We start from the raw sequence: 15,414 nt of genomic DNA, 5'->3' as shown, positions 1-15,414 counted from the left end.
CGTGGGTATGGTGGGTCGGAGTGGCGGTTTGGTCGGGTGGTGTTTGAGGTTCGCGCTGAGATGGGGGGCCACCACCCGACAGATTGGGTGAGCTCGGTGAGCCTGGAGGGTCGAGGCCGACGTCTTGATTCATACTGCAAAGTGGTTGCTAAGGGAGGCACGCAGCTAGCATGATCCGAGCGTTTTGTCGTTGGTAATTGAGGGATTTTGAGTTGTTGGCAGTACACCAGAGATGGCGGAATATGGATATGTCCCGTGACGTGGACTTGTTTCTGATGTGACCTTATCTCCGAGAAGCCTGAAAAACCCCGCCACAGCTGTACTGATAAGATAAGATAATGAGCTAAGCTGGATTCTACAGTTACACGAAGTAGCTGTCTGGGACTCTAGGTTACTCCGTAGCTCCATACCTTATGCCTGAAAGACTTAAATCCGTGCCAAATTAAACATGTATACACCCGGACGTGACCTTTGTGAAGCAAATGTTCTCTGCAAACATTTAACATTACTACGCGCCCCCACAAAATGTCCAGTCCACGCCGCCTGACTCTCGGACAGGCTAGTGAAGTAGTGATCTAAGGTCTAACTCATCACCCGGTGCTTTTTTAGACCACTATGGCGACCTCGTTGCACTAAGAGCCTGGTCCGCCGAATTCTGGGGCTACACCACGCAACTCGGCAATACCTCAGAGATACCTTCCTGCGTATCAAAAGCGCAAAATACCAGCCTATTCCCTAAGACCTAGGAAAAGTCACAAATATGAGTGCATTACCCCTCGTTAATAAGATCTATGGCATCCTAAACCTCGATGGTGCATATAACTCACTCTATATAGCGAGAACTAAATTATAGATCATAGCACAAAGCATAATATAGGCTCCTAATAATATTAAGATAGAAATTAAATATATAGAGAATACGAGCTAATAGGAATTGGAAGGAATTCGGGAGAGACCTAAAGTATAGAACGAGACGAAGGCAGCAGCCAGAGAATCTACCATCTTGACCGTCACAGCTGGCCCCATGATCTTGGTTGAGCCAGAGCGCGTATGAGGCGACCACATGGTTCTTCCATTGAGGAAACCACCATATGGATATTTGAGTTTGACAAGGGCATCGCCAATCGATGCATAAGTAGTCTACTGCTACTACTCGTGCCTGATGGGCACTAACATTCACCAGATTCCACAAGCAGATTTTAGTTTTCTCGAGCTACAAGGGTGTCTGAAAGTGCCAGTCCGGCCTCTCCTTGACGAGTTTATTCGCCAGTACTTTCTTCACGTTCATCCAACCTTGCCAGTGGTCAATGAAGGCGACTTCTGGGACATTTATGACACTGCAGATGAAAACTCTCCAAAGGAAAAGATCCCTCTCTTACTACTCTAGGCGATGCTATTTGCAGCTTCCCCATTTTTTACTCCGTACACCGTTTTATCTCTTGGCTACCCAGATCTTCAATCCATGCGAGCTAGACTCCTAAGACGCGCCAATCTGCTCCATGACTTGCAGAGTGAAGCATCACCTTTCATCATCGCCCAGGCTTCAATCCTTCTTTCGACAGCTTCACTTTTGCCATCGGGAAAGCTGAATACTATTTGGCTAGCCTTCGCTATCGGGAATGCGAAACTTGCTGAAGCCCATCTCTACAAAGCTTCAGAACCTACCTCTCATTCCAAACAGCAGAACCTCTTGAAGAGGCTTTAGTGGTGTTGCATCATTCGAGACCGCTCCGTGGGCCTCTTGCTAAAACGCCCAGTGCAAATCACTAAAGACCAGTTCAGCTTCAGCCATGATTTCCTTGACTCAAATGACTTGGAGGATGAGCTCCAGCGATCGAGGGTTTATGATCTCCCAACCAAGTCCAAACTTGCTGAGATTCTCTCTCAGACTATCCTGCTTTTTATCAAGCTCACAGACATTATTGCGCTTCTGTACCCACCACAGGGCAACCATCAACAAAGCAAGAGCACTATGAGTCTCTCCTTCGGCTTTACAGATGCAAATCAGATTTACGAAACTGGTATTTGGTGGCCGCCTCGAGATTGCAAGACCACCAAGGCCCCGCCGACTTGGAAGCGCTGCTGCAAATCGAAAAGCCCAGCAGACATGAGTCGGTCACTCTATACAGGAACCTCATGTTCATGTATTACCACACCGCTCGCATCAACCTTTGCCATGACGAAGCGCTCTGTTTGGTTGCTGGAGGTCCCGGTATGACTTTGCCGCTGGCCAGAGGCCCACTGAGAACTTCAGAAACCCGACGTGAGCTGCTTCACCTCAAGCTTACTCGATGGATACCTTACTCGGCTATGGGGTTCAGTATCTTGCCATTCCTGCTCACCTTGCTTGATTCGGAGCTATCGCCACCAGCAATGGACGGCTTGCAGCAGCCTTACATCTCAACGCAGCTTCAGCTCAGTGTCTTCTCTGAGTGTATGACGACATATAGGACCCTATACGAAGGGATCGATTGGATCACGGCCATAATCCGCCATATCGTCAACCTCGCCCAAGTACACAAGCCGAGGTTACAAAAGATGAACTTGGGGACTAACTGGGTGGGAATCTTTACCTTCCGACCAGGGTTGTATCTTCGCCTAGTCTTGGGGCTGGACATGAGTCTCTCAAGGGGTCGACTGGTCCATGATGCGGATTTCCCAGTCGACCTTAGAGGGCTGCTCACACCTAACCTGAACTCTGTGGAAGAGCGTGTTGAGGGTCGTGGCCTGAGCGCTCGAAGCGGTGACTTCCTTTCTCGACGGACAAGCCATTCTCCAGCGTCCAAGAGTGTTCTGCACGATCAAGATGAATCACACACTATCGAGCCAAGTAGTTGCCTGTGTGGCAACCTGGGAACAGATATCTCCTTGGACCCGTTGCTAGAGACTACCTCTGAGCATGATGATCAGACAAGGGGGGCGCTGATTAGGCGAGATTACGATAGTGAACCACGTTCCTTTGTACAAGCATTGACTAAGTAAACACAAGTTAGACCATCACCTCTATTTACAGGGGAGGTCTCAAGTATGATTTTATAGTCCATTCAGTAACTCCTTCTTATATTCAACAACAGTGTTAAACTGTGATTTCTAAAACCACTCTTTGTTATCTAAAGCTAGTTCTACTACTGCTTAATGACTTTACACAAGCAAGATTTCATCTCGCAAAGCGTCTAGGCCGTTGGAGAAACTTGGTCGCTGCGTGAAGGAATCATCTGGGAATCGCAGACCAACGATGCCATCTGGCCGAACCAATACAGCGCCAGTGCGTCCAACACCGCGCTGTGTCTCCCAGGACCTGTCAACATTTTCCCAGCCGTCATCGCCAGCATCGAACGACACAACATCCAGCTTGGGGGAAATACTCTGAGATCTTCAGCTCATAGTTGCTATCGACTTGCCCGTCATGGTACGAATTCTTGCCCTCGCCCTTTTTGTCAACGCTCGGGTAGAACCAGCCATGGTGACAGCCATAGGCCTTGAATTCTCCATCCATGGAGGCAACGGCCTCCTGCACCTTTTAGCGTTTCGCATCAACCTCAGGACCGGACCCGTGGAAGAAGGTCTCCAACTCCTTCACGTTCTCTTCAGTGGTGGCTCTTTGTGTAACGCCAAGCGCAACGTCGATGCGGCCGTTGTGCGTTCGAATGTTGGCCAGGCTGGTGCGGGCGACAAAGTCTGCAATGGGCTTTCTCTCGTCCTGGTAAGTGTCCAGCAGGGCATTCCAGTCCTGCTTGGGCGACTTGACGGCGAGCGCCAGCTTCCACATCAGGTTGTGGACGTCGCCGAAGCCGCTGTTGAGGCCGAAGGCACCCCACGGAGGAACCTTGTAAGCTGCGTCACCTACCAGAAAGATGCGGCCGCCTTTGCTGCGGTATCGATCGACTACGCGAGCGTTGAGGAACCACCTCCCGATGCTGAGGACCTCGGCATCGTCGATGACAGCATTATCCACCTTGAGCACCTTCTTGATACGCGCCCTCGCCCCCTGCTCATCCAGGCGTCTGCCTTTCTCATCGCCGAACAGCGCGAACCCAAAGACCCATTCCTCGGTCTCGGGGCTGCTCGGCTACGGGCCCAGCGGGTACAGGAACCCGGTGCTGATGCTGCCCCCGAGCTCTGGGCTCACGAACCAGGAAATGTAGACGGTATGGTCCGGGTGATAGACGGAGAGCGGAGCCTTGATGTGGACGGACAGCATCTCGGCCATGTCGGTTTCGCCGTTCCACTTGGCGTCAATCTTCTCAGGCATAGGGCGACCGCCATCTGTACCGACGACGTAGTCAGAGGTCATGTGGAACGTTTCTCCGGTGTCCCTTCTTTGCACCGTCAGACGTACGCGATCCGCCGTCTCATCTTCCACCACGTCCAGGACGTCGTAGTTGAACAAGACCCTGTTGGGCGCCAGCTCTTGAGCCCTGCGTTTCAAGATGGGGTCAAGCCGGATCTGAGGGATGATGCACGTAGGAGCAAAGCTTCCTTTCTGGACCATTTCTGCATGCTCCGCTCCGCGAGAGGTGGCGCGCTTGGCGATCTAGCGGCCTCTCCAGGTGCCCTCCTGCGGCCCCAGGCTGGTGTACCACGCGGTGTAAGCGACACGTTCGATCGGGGCCGCTATACTGGCAACCTGCTCGCCCACGCCGGCCTTGAACAGGAGCTCCATTGTGTGCTGGCTCAGGTTGGTAGCCTTGGGGTGGATGGCCGTGTTCGGCTGTCGCTCAAAGAGGATATGGGGGACGCCCTGAAGGGAGAGCAAGATGGACGACATGAGCCCAATAGAGCTGCCGCCCACGATGGCGACGGGATAGTGGGAGTTGGCACCTACGCCCCTGGAAGACATGGTGCTGGATTTGTAGTGGTAAGGGTATCAAGTTGATTGAAAGGGCTAGTGACCATGGGAAAGGATGAGTGCGTTGTGCCAGAATCGCCACCTAGGTAACTTCACGAAGATCTGCTATGATATATCTCCCGACGCAAGGCGCTGGACATAGTGACGTATCCGCGTGAAGCAGCATGCTCGGTAACTTGGACTGACTCGGCGATGTCCTAATTCAGCCTCTAGCCCCAAGGTCCGGATCCTCCGCGCAAACCGTCACGGCCATCCTCGAACCGAGGGATCGGCTGTAGCTAGCTGCTGACCAAAATCCCCGCAAACCATTAAACCCACCGAACCCTTGCAGAATGGTACGATTGTATCTGCGCCAGATATCCCATCCATCCGTTCAACGTCGGGCCATCCCGGGCAACCAAAGGCAATGGCCGTCGAAAACACGCGCGCTGATGCGAGCTTCCCAAAGACGGATCTCTGGACCTTTCTGTTCCGTCGACCCAACCGAAAGTTCCCTGATTCGCATGGTACGTTAACACTTACTCATCTGTCTAGCTTCCGGTGGGCATCCCCTTGTGACGACGGAGCCCGAATTAATGGCAAAACATAGTGATCCTAACTGATGCCGCGACTGAACGCTCATACACTTTTTCCGATCTACTCACATTGACCCCGTACATCGGCCATTTGCTCCAATCCCGATGTGGCCTCAGCAAGGGAGACGTGCTCAGCGTCGTTGCAAGTAACAGCATCGAGGTTCCCGCTGTGATATGGGGTGCCCTTTCGGAGGAAATCGTCGTGAACCCACTCAATCCTGCCCTTACAATCCATGAGCTTGCCAGCTACCTCAAGAGCGCGGGCTCAAAAGCGGTGGTAACCCAGAAAGACAGCTATGCAGCTGTCCTAGAGGCTACAAGAGACATGGGCTTGCCTCCCAGCATGATCATTGTGCTAGACGACGATGCCACCAGCAAAGTGTGGCTGCCCAACTTGTTGTCGTTTCCCGTACGTGCTGCCCATGTTTCGGCCATCAAGAACCCGGAACAGGAGATTTCCTTTCTGGTGTACTCATCTGGATACTGCATAGTATATTATATATACACTTCCTGGTTTAAACCTCTTACCTTCAGCGGCGTTCAATGTGAGCCGTGCTGAACGTTACTAAAAGCTCTGAATTCGTGTTATGGTTAAATATTTGTATCTGACGTCACTAGCTTACCTTCAGCAGTACCCGGAATAAATTAATGAATGAGTAAGCTTGCCAATCAGTCAGTGATAAAAGGTTTATTCTGTGCTATACTCTGGTAGCTTACCCCCACCTCTCCTTAAAGATATCCACGCTCAGCTCCGATCAACTCATACCCTAGACTGTACACCGAGGAATTAGACGGCCTCGTTGTTGATTTTACCAGTGATGCCATCAATGACAGTTGTATCAAAAGGATCGACAACGGTAGTCGCAAACTGGCGCGCCGGCACCTTCTTCGCAAACAGAATATCGAGCTCGTGGTACGAGCGGTTCCAGGTCTCAGGCAGACGGAAGTAGCTCCAGACAAACATGCAAAAGCAAGTACCGCCCCAGACGAACCCAGTATAACCCTTGAGGTTCCATGCCTGCGGGTTCATGAAGTACTGCTGAAGAGTGCCGCCAATGGTGCCCATAATGTTAGACGAGTCGCGAGCGAGACAAATGGTCTTTTGTCGAAGACGAGTCGAGCCCATTTCGGCAGGGAGAGCCCAGCCAAGCTGGCCGGCAGACAGCTGAAAGATGAAAGTCCAAAGGAGGGTGAGGCAGGCCTGTGTCATGGCGACGGCCGAGATGTGAGTCCAGACGTTGAGAATACCGATGAGAATGAGTACAAAACACATGCCGCCCATGCCCCAGACGTAAATCGTGCGTCGGCCAAAGTTTGGCATGAGGACGAACCAGTTGATCAGACAGCCAAAGAATGCCAAGCCGGTTCCTCCAAGCGCAAGAGAGTAGGTCGTGCTCGTTCCGAGACCAACTTGGGAGAAAAAGTAGGAGCTGTTGTAGGCGAAGCAGATTCCACACAGGATCTGACCAGCAAAGACGACGCAAGCAATCTCGGTACGGCGGAGCTCAAAGCCCTTGAAGCAGTCCCAGTAGCTGGTTCCGACCTGCAACTGCTGCTCGAGGTTGTTGGTGTAAATGATGGTGGAAAGTGTCTTCTGAGGATCGACGTTGGTGGCCTTTGACGACTGTAGGCGGCGCAGAGACTCTTCGGCTTCGTGCAGCTTGCCCATTCTGACCAGATACCAGGGGGATTCGGGCGACATCCAGATGAGAGGAATGAGAACCACGGGCCAGACCCATTGCAAGGCAAAGGGAATTTTGTAGCCCCATGCATCGGTGCGCGTGGAGAGTCCTTTGAGAACACCAGCAGAAATCAGCTGGCCAATGATGAAGCACATATTCGTATACGACGTCATGTAGGTCCGGAGAACTGGTGGTAGAACTTCCGAAGCGTAGGCCGGGGCCGTTGTGGCGAGAATGCCCCATGGGATACCGCAGAGAATCTCGCCAACAACCAACGTGGGCAAGTTGGGGGCGAAAAAGACGACGAAGATGAAGGCAGTGAGGGCAGCCAGAGCTGCTAGCTGCACCCGTCGAGAGCCATACTTGGACACGAAGTAGCCGCACATCAGGCAGCCAAACACAGAGCCGACTCCTCCGCCCTGAGATAGTCCGGCTTGCCAAGCCGGGGTCAACTGGTATCCCGTTGGGGTCTCTGGAGTAACTCCCACGTATCGGCCGTACCTGATCAAGAACGACGCTAGAGTTCGCAGTCAGCAACCAGTTTGCATCTTCACGTTCGAGACAGTACTTACGATAGGCAAAGAAATTGGAAAGGAGGTTCGTGTCGTAGCCTTCCATGATGACACAGGTAGACGACACAAGCGCCCACATGATGGCCTGGGGATAGGCTCGGATGGCATCACGAATGCTGAGTTCGTGTTCATCGGCAGTGCCTTCCAAAGCAGCCTTTTGGAGCTTGGTGTTATGGATTGTCGCTACCTTGGCAACTTCGGTCAAGGTCGTCTCGAGTTCAACTTGGTTGACCGAGGGCGAATCGTGCTTCTCCATCGTGTAGGGAGTGGTGTCAGGCAATTCAATGTTGAAGAAGGTTCGAATCCGAATCGAGGTGGGTGGTGTCGATCTGGAGAAAACTATTTTCGATGATCTGGGGCACATATATATATGAATTGGTGGTCAACGAAAGTGAAGGAGATCAATGTGGTGTTGCTGGCTTTGGGATGACTGCCGACTCCAAACGACGCTGTTTTGCCCAGTCGACTGATGGGAAGATAGTCTCGCCACAGAACCGAAGGGGAATTATTCGGACAGAGGCATCGAGCACCTGGAGGAATTAAGTTTGTCAGACCGACATGTCCCCTCGCCAAGGATCGACAAAGCAGCTGATCGGCTGAGACAATGAAGAACAACGATCGTCCAGGTCGTGAGAGGCGGGAGCTGGTTCACGGCTGGTAGCTCATGTTCCCCATGGGGAGACTCTGCAGTCTCTGTACCGATTTTCTGGGGAAGCACGGGGACAGTCGACGCCACCGGGCCTTTGACTAGCAGAGTCCGAGTATTACCCCTTTTAGATAAGTCTTCTGCCACCGGGGCGTCCGGTGCTTCTAGTCCGAAGTCTAGCCCGTTCTCAGGAGAACCCCAACGCAGGACACATGGGACATGCGAATCGGGCTCCCCCTAGGCTTGAGTCCTAGGGGGCTTGATGGAATTCGCGCGACAAAGGCATTTTATTTTGTCAAAATTCAACCATAACGATGCATCTAGCGATATATATATAAATAATAGAGAAGAAAGTAAGTAATTAATTAATCTCTATAGAGCTATTTTTTATTTATTATAAGCTAAAAAAATTCGCAAAAGAAAGTATCTAACTCGGTATCGAGACGAAAGCATAGTCTAAGCTTAATGTCAAACCCCCCATAACTGACCACCCCCTATAACTGACTACCTTTTTTTAGTAAGATTAAAAATTCTATAATTAATTAAGAAAAAATAGTTTTCATATAGAGTTTTCGATTATAGCTATATAGCTCTTTAAATAAACTAAAATAAGTTTTATTAAATAAATGTTTTATTATATAAGCTTAGTAATTATACTTATAAAAACTAATATAATAGTTATAAATAATTCTTAATAGTATTTTATAGATATAAGTAAAGAATATATAAGAAATATTTCTTATATCTTTTAAACTTGTTAAAATATACTTATATTTTTATTATATTATATAAGCTTAATTTAAAAACTTAGTCTTATATATTAAAATTACTTTAAATTTTTATAATTAAGTTAAAATATATATATAATAAGAAAAACGTTTTTTTATTATTTTAATTAATCTTCTATAGAATTTTATATATAAGCTATATATTTATAGCTATTTTTACTAATTATTTAAAAAAATTACTTTTTTATATAAAAAGGTAATTAATTAAGAGGAGCAGTTAGGGTATATATAAGTAATAAGTCCTTAAGCTAATTACTATTACTAGGGCTTTATTACTTATAGAGCAACTAGGGGAAGGACTTAAAGAGGTAAATATAATTAATAAGGTTTTATTATTAAAGTTATTATTTATATTATTATTATTAATATATTTATATAAGATAAGATATATATATTATATATTTAATTATATATATTTAATTAATTAAACCTATAAACTTTTATTTATTATTAAGCCTAATATTAATACTTTTTAACTTTATAAAACTTTAATATTAACTCTAAAAACTAATCCCTCTAAGTAAACTTATAATATTAATAATTTTTATTTCTTAATATTATACTTATAGCTATATAATTAGATCTTTACTAATAATAAGAGTTTTTTAATCTTTTTATTTAATATTATAAAAGATATTAATATTAATAATAAGGGTTATATATTATACTTTATATTAGTTATTATTTTATAAGTCCTTAAGTAATATAATTTTTTTATTAATATAATTTTTTTTAATTCTTTTTTAAAAGCTTTTAATAAAAAAAGTTTTTTTAATAAATTTAAATCTTTTATTAATATTATAATTAAATAAAATAAAATTAAAAAAAAATAATATTATAATTAATAATTATAAGTTTAATTTATATTAATTAATTAAGCTTTATAATTAATATAATACTTTAAAGAGCTTTAATTAATATTATTTTTATAACTTATTATTATTATTCTTAGACTTTATTTTACCTAAAATAAGGATTAAAATATCTTAGTTAATATCTTAATAATTTTAATAATAAAGGCTCTATGCTTAAAGCCTAAGGTCTTAATAGGCTTAAATTAATAAGGTTTATTTATATAATTATTAATAGCTTTAATAATATATTAAAACTAGCTTTATTTATAATAAATAGGTTATATCTTAACTAGCTAAAGAGGTTAAAATCTAACCCCTTTATATAATAGCTCTCCCTTTAATATTAACTTTCTAATTATCTTTATAATTCTTAACTACTTAAAGAGGCTAAAATCTTAAAGAATTATACTTTTATTATCTTTATTAAAAGAGGTTTAATTATAACTAATAATAATTAATTAATTAACTAATCTATAATTAGCTAATTAATTAATAATATATTAATAATAAGATTATAATAGCTATTTTTTATAAAAACCTTTAATTAAATAATTAAAATAATATAGCTAATACTTATTAATATAACTTTTAATATAATTAAAATAATTTTATTAAAGCGATTTATAAGCTTTATAAGGGCGCTAAAAGTATTTATAATAAGCTATAGAAAATAATATTAAATAAAGCCCTTTAGAGTATTAACTTAAATATAAAACTTAGCTAATTAATATATATTAAACTTATAATCTTTAATTATAATATCCTTGTTTTTTCTTAGCTTTTTTTACTTAATTATAATATTAATAAAAGGTTTAATTTTATTAAAGAAAAGCTTTTTCTATTAGAAGTTCTTAAAAGGAAGCTAGAAAAAAGAAAAATCTTATTAGTAGAGATATTATATTCCTCGAGGACTTATAAGATAATAACTAATATAAAGTATAACTTATAACCCTTATTATTAATATTAATACCTTTTATAACGCTAAATAAGAAGATTAAAGAAGTCTTATAGCTAGCTAAGATCTAGCTATATAGCTATAGGCGTAATATTAGGAAATAGAGGTTATTAGCGTTATAGGTTTACTTAGAGGGATTAGTTCTTAGAGTTAGCATTAGAGTTTTATAAACCTAAAAAGTATTAGCGCTAGACTTAGCGGTAAATAGAGATTTATAGGTATAATTAATTAAATTTATTTAATTAAATATATAATATATATATCTTAGCTTATATAAATATATAAATAATAATAATTTTAATAGTAATTTTAATAATAATTATAGCTTATTATAAATACTTTTAATACTTTTATAAAGCTTATAAATTATCTTAGTAAGGTTATCTTAGTTATATTAAAAGTTATATTAATAAGTATTAATTATATTATTATAATTCTTTAATTAAAGGTCTTTATAAAAAATACTAATTATAATCTTATAATTAATATATTATTAATTATAATTAAACCTCTTTTTATAAAAATAATAAAAATATAATCTTTTAAGATTTTAATATCTTTAAGTAATTATAAAATATAAAAATAATTAAAATATTAATATTAAAAAAAAATTATTATATAAAAAGGATTTTAATTTTTATAACTAATTAAAATATAACTTATTTAGTATAAATAAAGTTAGTTTTAATATATTATTAAAATTATTAATATTATATAAATAAACCTTATTAATTTAAGCCTATTAAGACCTTAAGCTTTAAGCATAGAGCTTATATTATTAAAATTATTAAGATATTAATTAGTATATTTTACTTCTTACTTTAGGTAAAATAAAGTCTAAGAATAATAATAAATATTATTTACTTAAGTATTATACTTTATATTTATATTTATTATAAGTTAAAACTATTTTTAAATAATAATTAAATCTTAATATTTAGCTTTTTAATAATTATATTATAAAGATAATATATCTTAAGTATTAAATATTACTTAATAAAGTTTAAAGCTTAATATATATTAATTAATAATTTAATATAATTAATATATAATTAATTAGTTATTTTTATAATATAATTAAGCTAAGAAAGGAATTTATTTTTATTTAAATTAAAAATAAGTTAAAATATATTTTATTAAATTAAATAATTAATATAATTTTTATATTATATTATATTAAAATTTAATATTATATTATTAGTAATATAATATTATTTAAGTTACTTTATATATATGTATAATATATTAAAGACTTAAACTTAAGTTATTTTAAAAGATATAAAAAATAAAAAGTATTTTAGCTTTATAATTAAATTATTATATACTAAGTAATTAAAATTTATTTAATTAAATAAAAAAAATATAAGTTAAGAGATTTTTCATTTACTTACTTAACTAGTTTATTTACTTATTAGAAATATTTAATATATTAATTAATATACTTAATAAGTAAATATCTTAAATAAGTAAATCTCTTAAAAATCTCTTAACTTTTATTATTATTATTTAATTTATTAATTTTTAATTACTTAGTATATTAGAATTTAATTATAAAGCTAAAATACTTTTTATTTTTTATATCTTTTAAAATAACTTAAGTTTAAGTCTTTAGCGTACTATAAGTATATATATAATCTCTTAAAAGACCTTTAGTTATTAATAAAAAGGTATTTAATCTTAATATATTATTATTTAGAAATTATATTAATTATTTAATCTAAAAAAAAAGATTTTTAATTATATTATTTTTAACTTAGATTTATAAGGACTTCTACCTAGGCTATATAATATTTAAGAAATAATTAATTAATTACTTATTAATTAATATATATTATTAATTAATATATATTAAGCTTTAAATTTTATTAAGTAATACTTAGACCTTAGAATATATTTCTTTTAGAAATATAATTATTAAAGAGCTAAGTATAAAAATTTAATTATTATTTATAATTAATTTTAACTTATAATAAATATAATTATAAAGTATAATATATAGTTAAATAATATTTATAACTTTAATAAAATTAGCTTTTTTATAGGTATAATTATAAGTAAAATAATTATTATAAGCTTAAAAAGGTATTTAAAGTTAAAATTAATATAACTTAAAAACTAAGAATAAATTATAATTATTTAAGTAATAAATATAAAAAACTAAATAATTTATTTATTTATTATTAATATAAATTAAAATTACTTTATTTATTAATATTAAGAAAATAATCTCTTAAGTAATTAAGTTATTATAATAGCTTAAAATAATTAAATTAATAATAAGATTAATTTTAAGTAATTTATATACTTTAATTAATATATAATTAATTAATAAATTAATTTTTATTATCTTTTAATTATTAATACTTATAAAAATTATTAATTTATTAATTTTAAGAGATATTATAAAATAAATAAAATTATTTAGTTTTATATATTATATTATTTTTTTATTTATTTTAGTCTCTTAATATTAAATATTTTATATATCTTAAAAAGGCCTATAATTAAGAAATAAAGTAATTAATTAAATACTTTATAATATATATTTTAAAAACTAAGTTTCTTTTAGCTTTTTAAATTATATATAAAACTCTTATCATAAAAAGAAATATTAAAAGGGCTTTTAAAAAAGTTAGTTTTATTTCTTTTAACCTAAAAGCTATAACCTTAAAGCTTAATATATAAATATAAATTTTAATACTTATTAAAGAAAAAATTAAATCTTTTATTTCTTAGGTCTTACGTATCTTAAAGATTATACTTACGGCTAAATCTTAATTTAAATACCTTAAAAAATAAATTAAAAAGTATTATAATAATTACTTAGAGTTAAGTATAAAAGCTATAAGTCTCTTATAAAGGTAATAAAGAGAAATATATATAAAATAATATTATTAAGGGCTAAGGTTAAAGACCTTTAAGAAGTAATTAAAATATTAAGCTAATATTAAAGAATAAAAATAATTAAATTATAAAAAAAGAAAAGAATAATAAAAAATAAAAAATAAGTAATTAATTAAATAGATATTAATATATAAGTAATAGCTAAATTATTAAGAAGTAATAACCAAGGGAGGTTAATATAACTAGGAGTTTAATATTATAATATTTATAATAAGCCTAATTATAATATAAGGATTTATTAAGTAATAATTAAGATACCTAAGAAAGAATATAATAAATAATTTAAATTAATTAAATAATTTATAGTATTTTTATTATAATTTTTATCCTAAGAATTAAGATTTTTAAGATATTTATTTATTTAATATATTTACTTATTAAATATATTATTTATTTTTATTTTTAATCTTTTAACTTTTTTTTTACTTTTTTATAGTTTTTTTTAAAATAACTCTTTTATTATTTAAACTTAAGTACCTTTTCTAAGTTATTTTTATTAATTATTATAAAAATATTATATATAATTTTTTATTTTTTTAAAGATTTCTTAGAGTTCCTAAGGGCTTACCTTATATTTATATTTATAAAAGCTATTATAACTTTATTTACTTTTATTTTATTTTTTTATTATATTATAAGTAAAAATAAATATTAACTATTAATAAAATTTATATCCCTATCGCTCCTCTTACTTTTACTAAAAGTAGTTATTTCGCCCTATTATTAGCTTATAACCCCTGTGATTGCCCATAGTCCACTTTCACTAGAAAGATATCTCTTAATATAACTCCCTAATTAAACTATCTTATCAAAGTGGGATTCTAGCTCCTTAATTAGCTAGGCCCCTTACATAACGCACCGAGCACCCTGCGGCAACCCCTACGTGCACTGCTGGCGGTATAAATAAAATCTATTATATAAGCCTAATCTATATATATATATAAGCAAGAGATATCCCTCCCCTATCTATTAAAATAATATCTACATATATAATTAAGGGGATATAAAGACTTACTATATATATAGCTATTTAATATATAATAAATTATTTATTAATAATATATTAATCTGCCTAAGGCTATAAAGAATATATAATATCTCCTCTTATATTACTTAATATTATAACTCTTAAGTAAATTTCTTTAATATATATAATATAAAATAGGGCTTTTTTTATTAAAGAAAGCTTTATTTTTTTATTAAATAATATTATAAAGATATATAATTATAATTAAAGCTAGTATTAAAACTCTTAGGACTTTTATATTTTTATTAATAATATAGTAATATTAATAGGGGTAATATATCTTATAAATATAAATATCTTAGCTATTTCATATTATTACTAGTAACTAATAATAAAAGCAGCGCCTTAATAATCCTTATCTAGGAGCTAAGCCTCTATCTATATATAGTTAATAGGTTTAATATATATTACTAAATAATCTTATTACCTCTAATACTTTATATACCTAGAATCTTTAAGCCCTTATAAGAGCTTAAAATACTTAATATCTTCCTTAAGGGGCCCTTATTATTATATTATTATGCCTATAGGGATATTAAGTTAAGAAAAAGTAATATATTA

General features: G+C 35.9%; 3 protein-coding genes across 3 annotated transcripts; 2 read left to right on the top strand and 1 right to left on the bottom strand.

Moving 5' to 3' along the window:
• Nucleotides 1–1,972: 1,972 nt before the first annotated feature.
• On the top strand, nucleotides 1,973–2,982 carry MRS44_008451 (uncharacterized protein; the record flags this gene model as incomplete). Its single annotated transcript, XM_065620929.1, has 2 exons — nucleotides 1,973–2,021; nucleotides 2,060–2,982. 2 exons carry the CDS (start codon nucleotides 1,973–1,975, stop codon nucleotides 2,980–2,982), a joined length of 972 nt encoding a protein of 323 aa, XP_065477001.1.
• A 424-nt stretch (nucleotides 2,983–3,406) lies between these two features.
• MRS44_008450 (uncharacterized protein) lies at nucleotides 3,407–6,068 on the top strand (the record flags this gene model as incomplete). The annotated part of the gene is made up of 4 exons (XM_065620928.1): nucleotides 3,407–4,858; nucleotides 5,181–5,355; nucleotides 5,439–5,969; nucleotides 6,043–6,068. The coding sequence occupies 4 exons, from the start codon at nucleotides 3,407–3,409 to the stop codon at nucleotides 6,066–6,068; spliced, it is 2,184 nt and encodes a 727-aa protein (XP_065477000.1).
• Nucleotides 6,069–6,211: 143 nt separating this feature from the next.
• Nucleotides 6,212–7,934, bottom strand: MRS44_008449 (uncharacterized protein; the record flags this gene model as incomplete). The annotated part of the gene is made up of 2 exons (XM_065620927.1): nucleotides 6,212–7,623; nucleotides 7,679–7,934. 2 exons carry the CDS (start codon nucleotides 7,932–7,934, stop codon nucleotides 6,212–6,214), a joined length of 1,668 nt encoding a protein of 555 aa, XP_065476999.1.
• Nucleotides 7,935–15,414: the final 7,480 nt, after the last annotated feature.

The sequence above is a fragment of the Fusarium solani genome, assembly GCF_023522795.1.
Source record: "Fusarium solani strain SB1 chromosome Unknown bctg00000005, whole genome shotgun sequence".
NCBI lineage: Eukaryota > Fungi > Ascomycota > Sordariomycetes > Hypocreales > Nectriaceae > Fusarium > Fusarium solani.
This window is presented reverse-complemented; position numbering and strand designations above follow the sequence as displayed.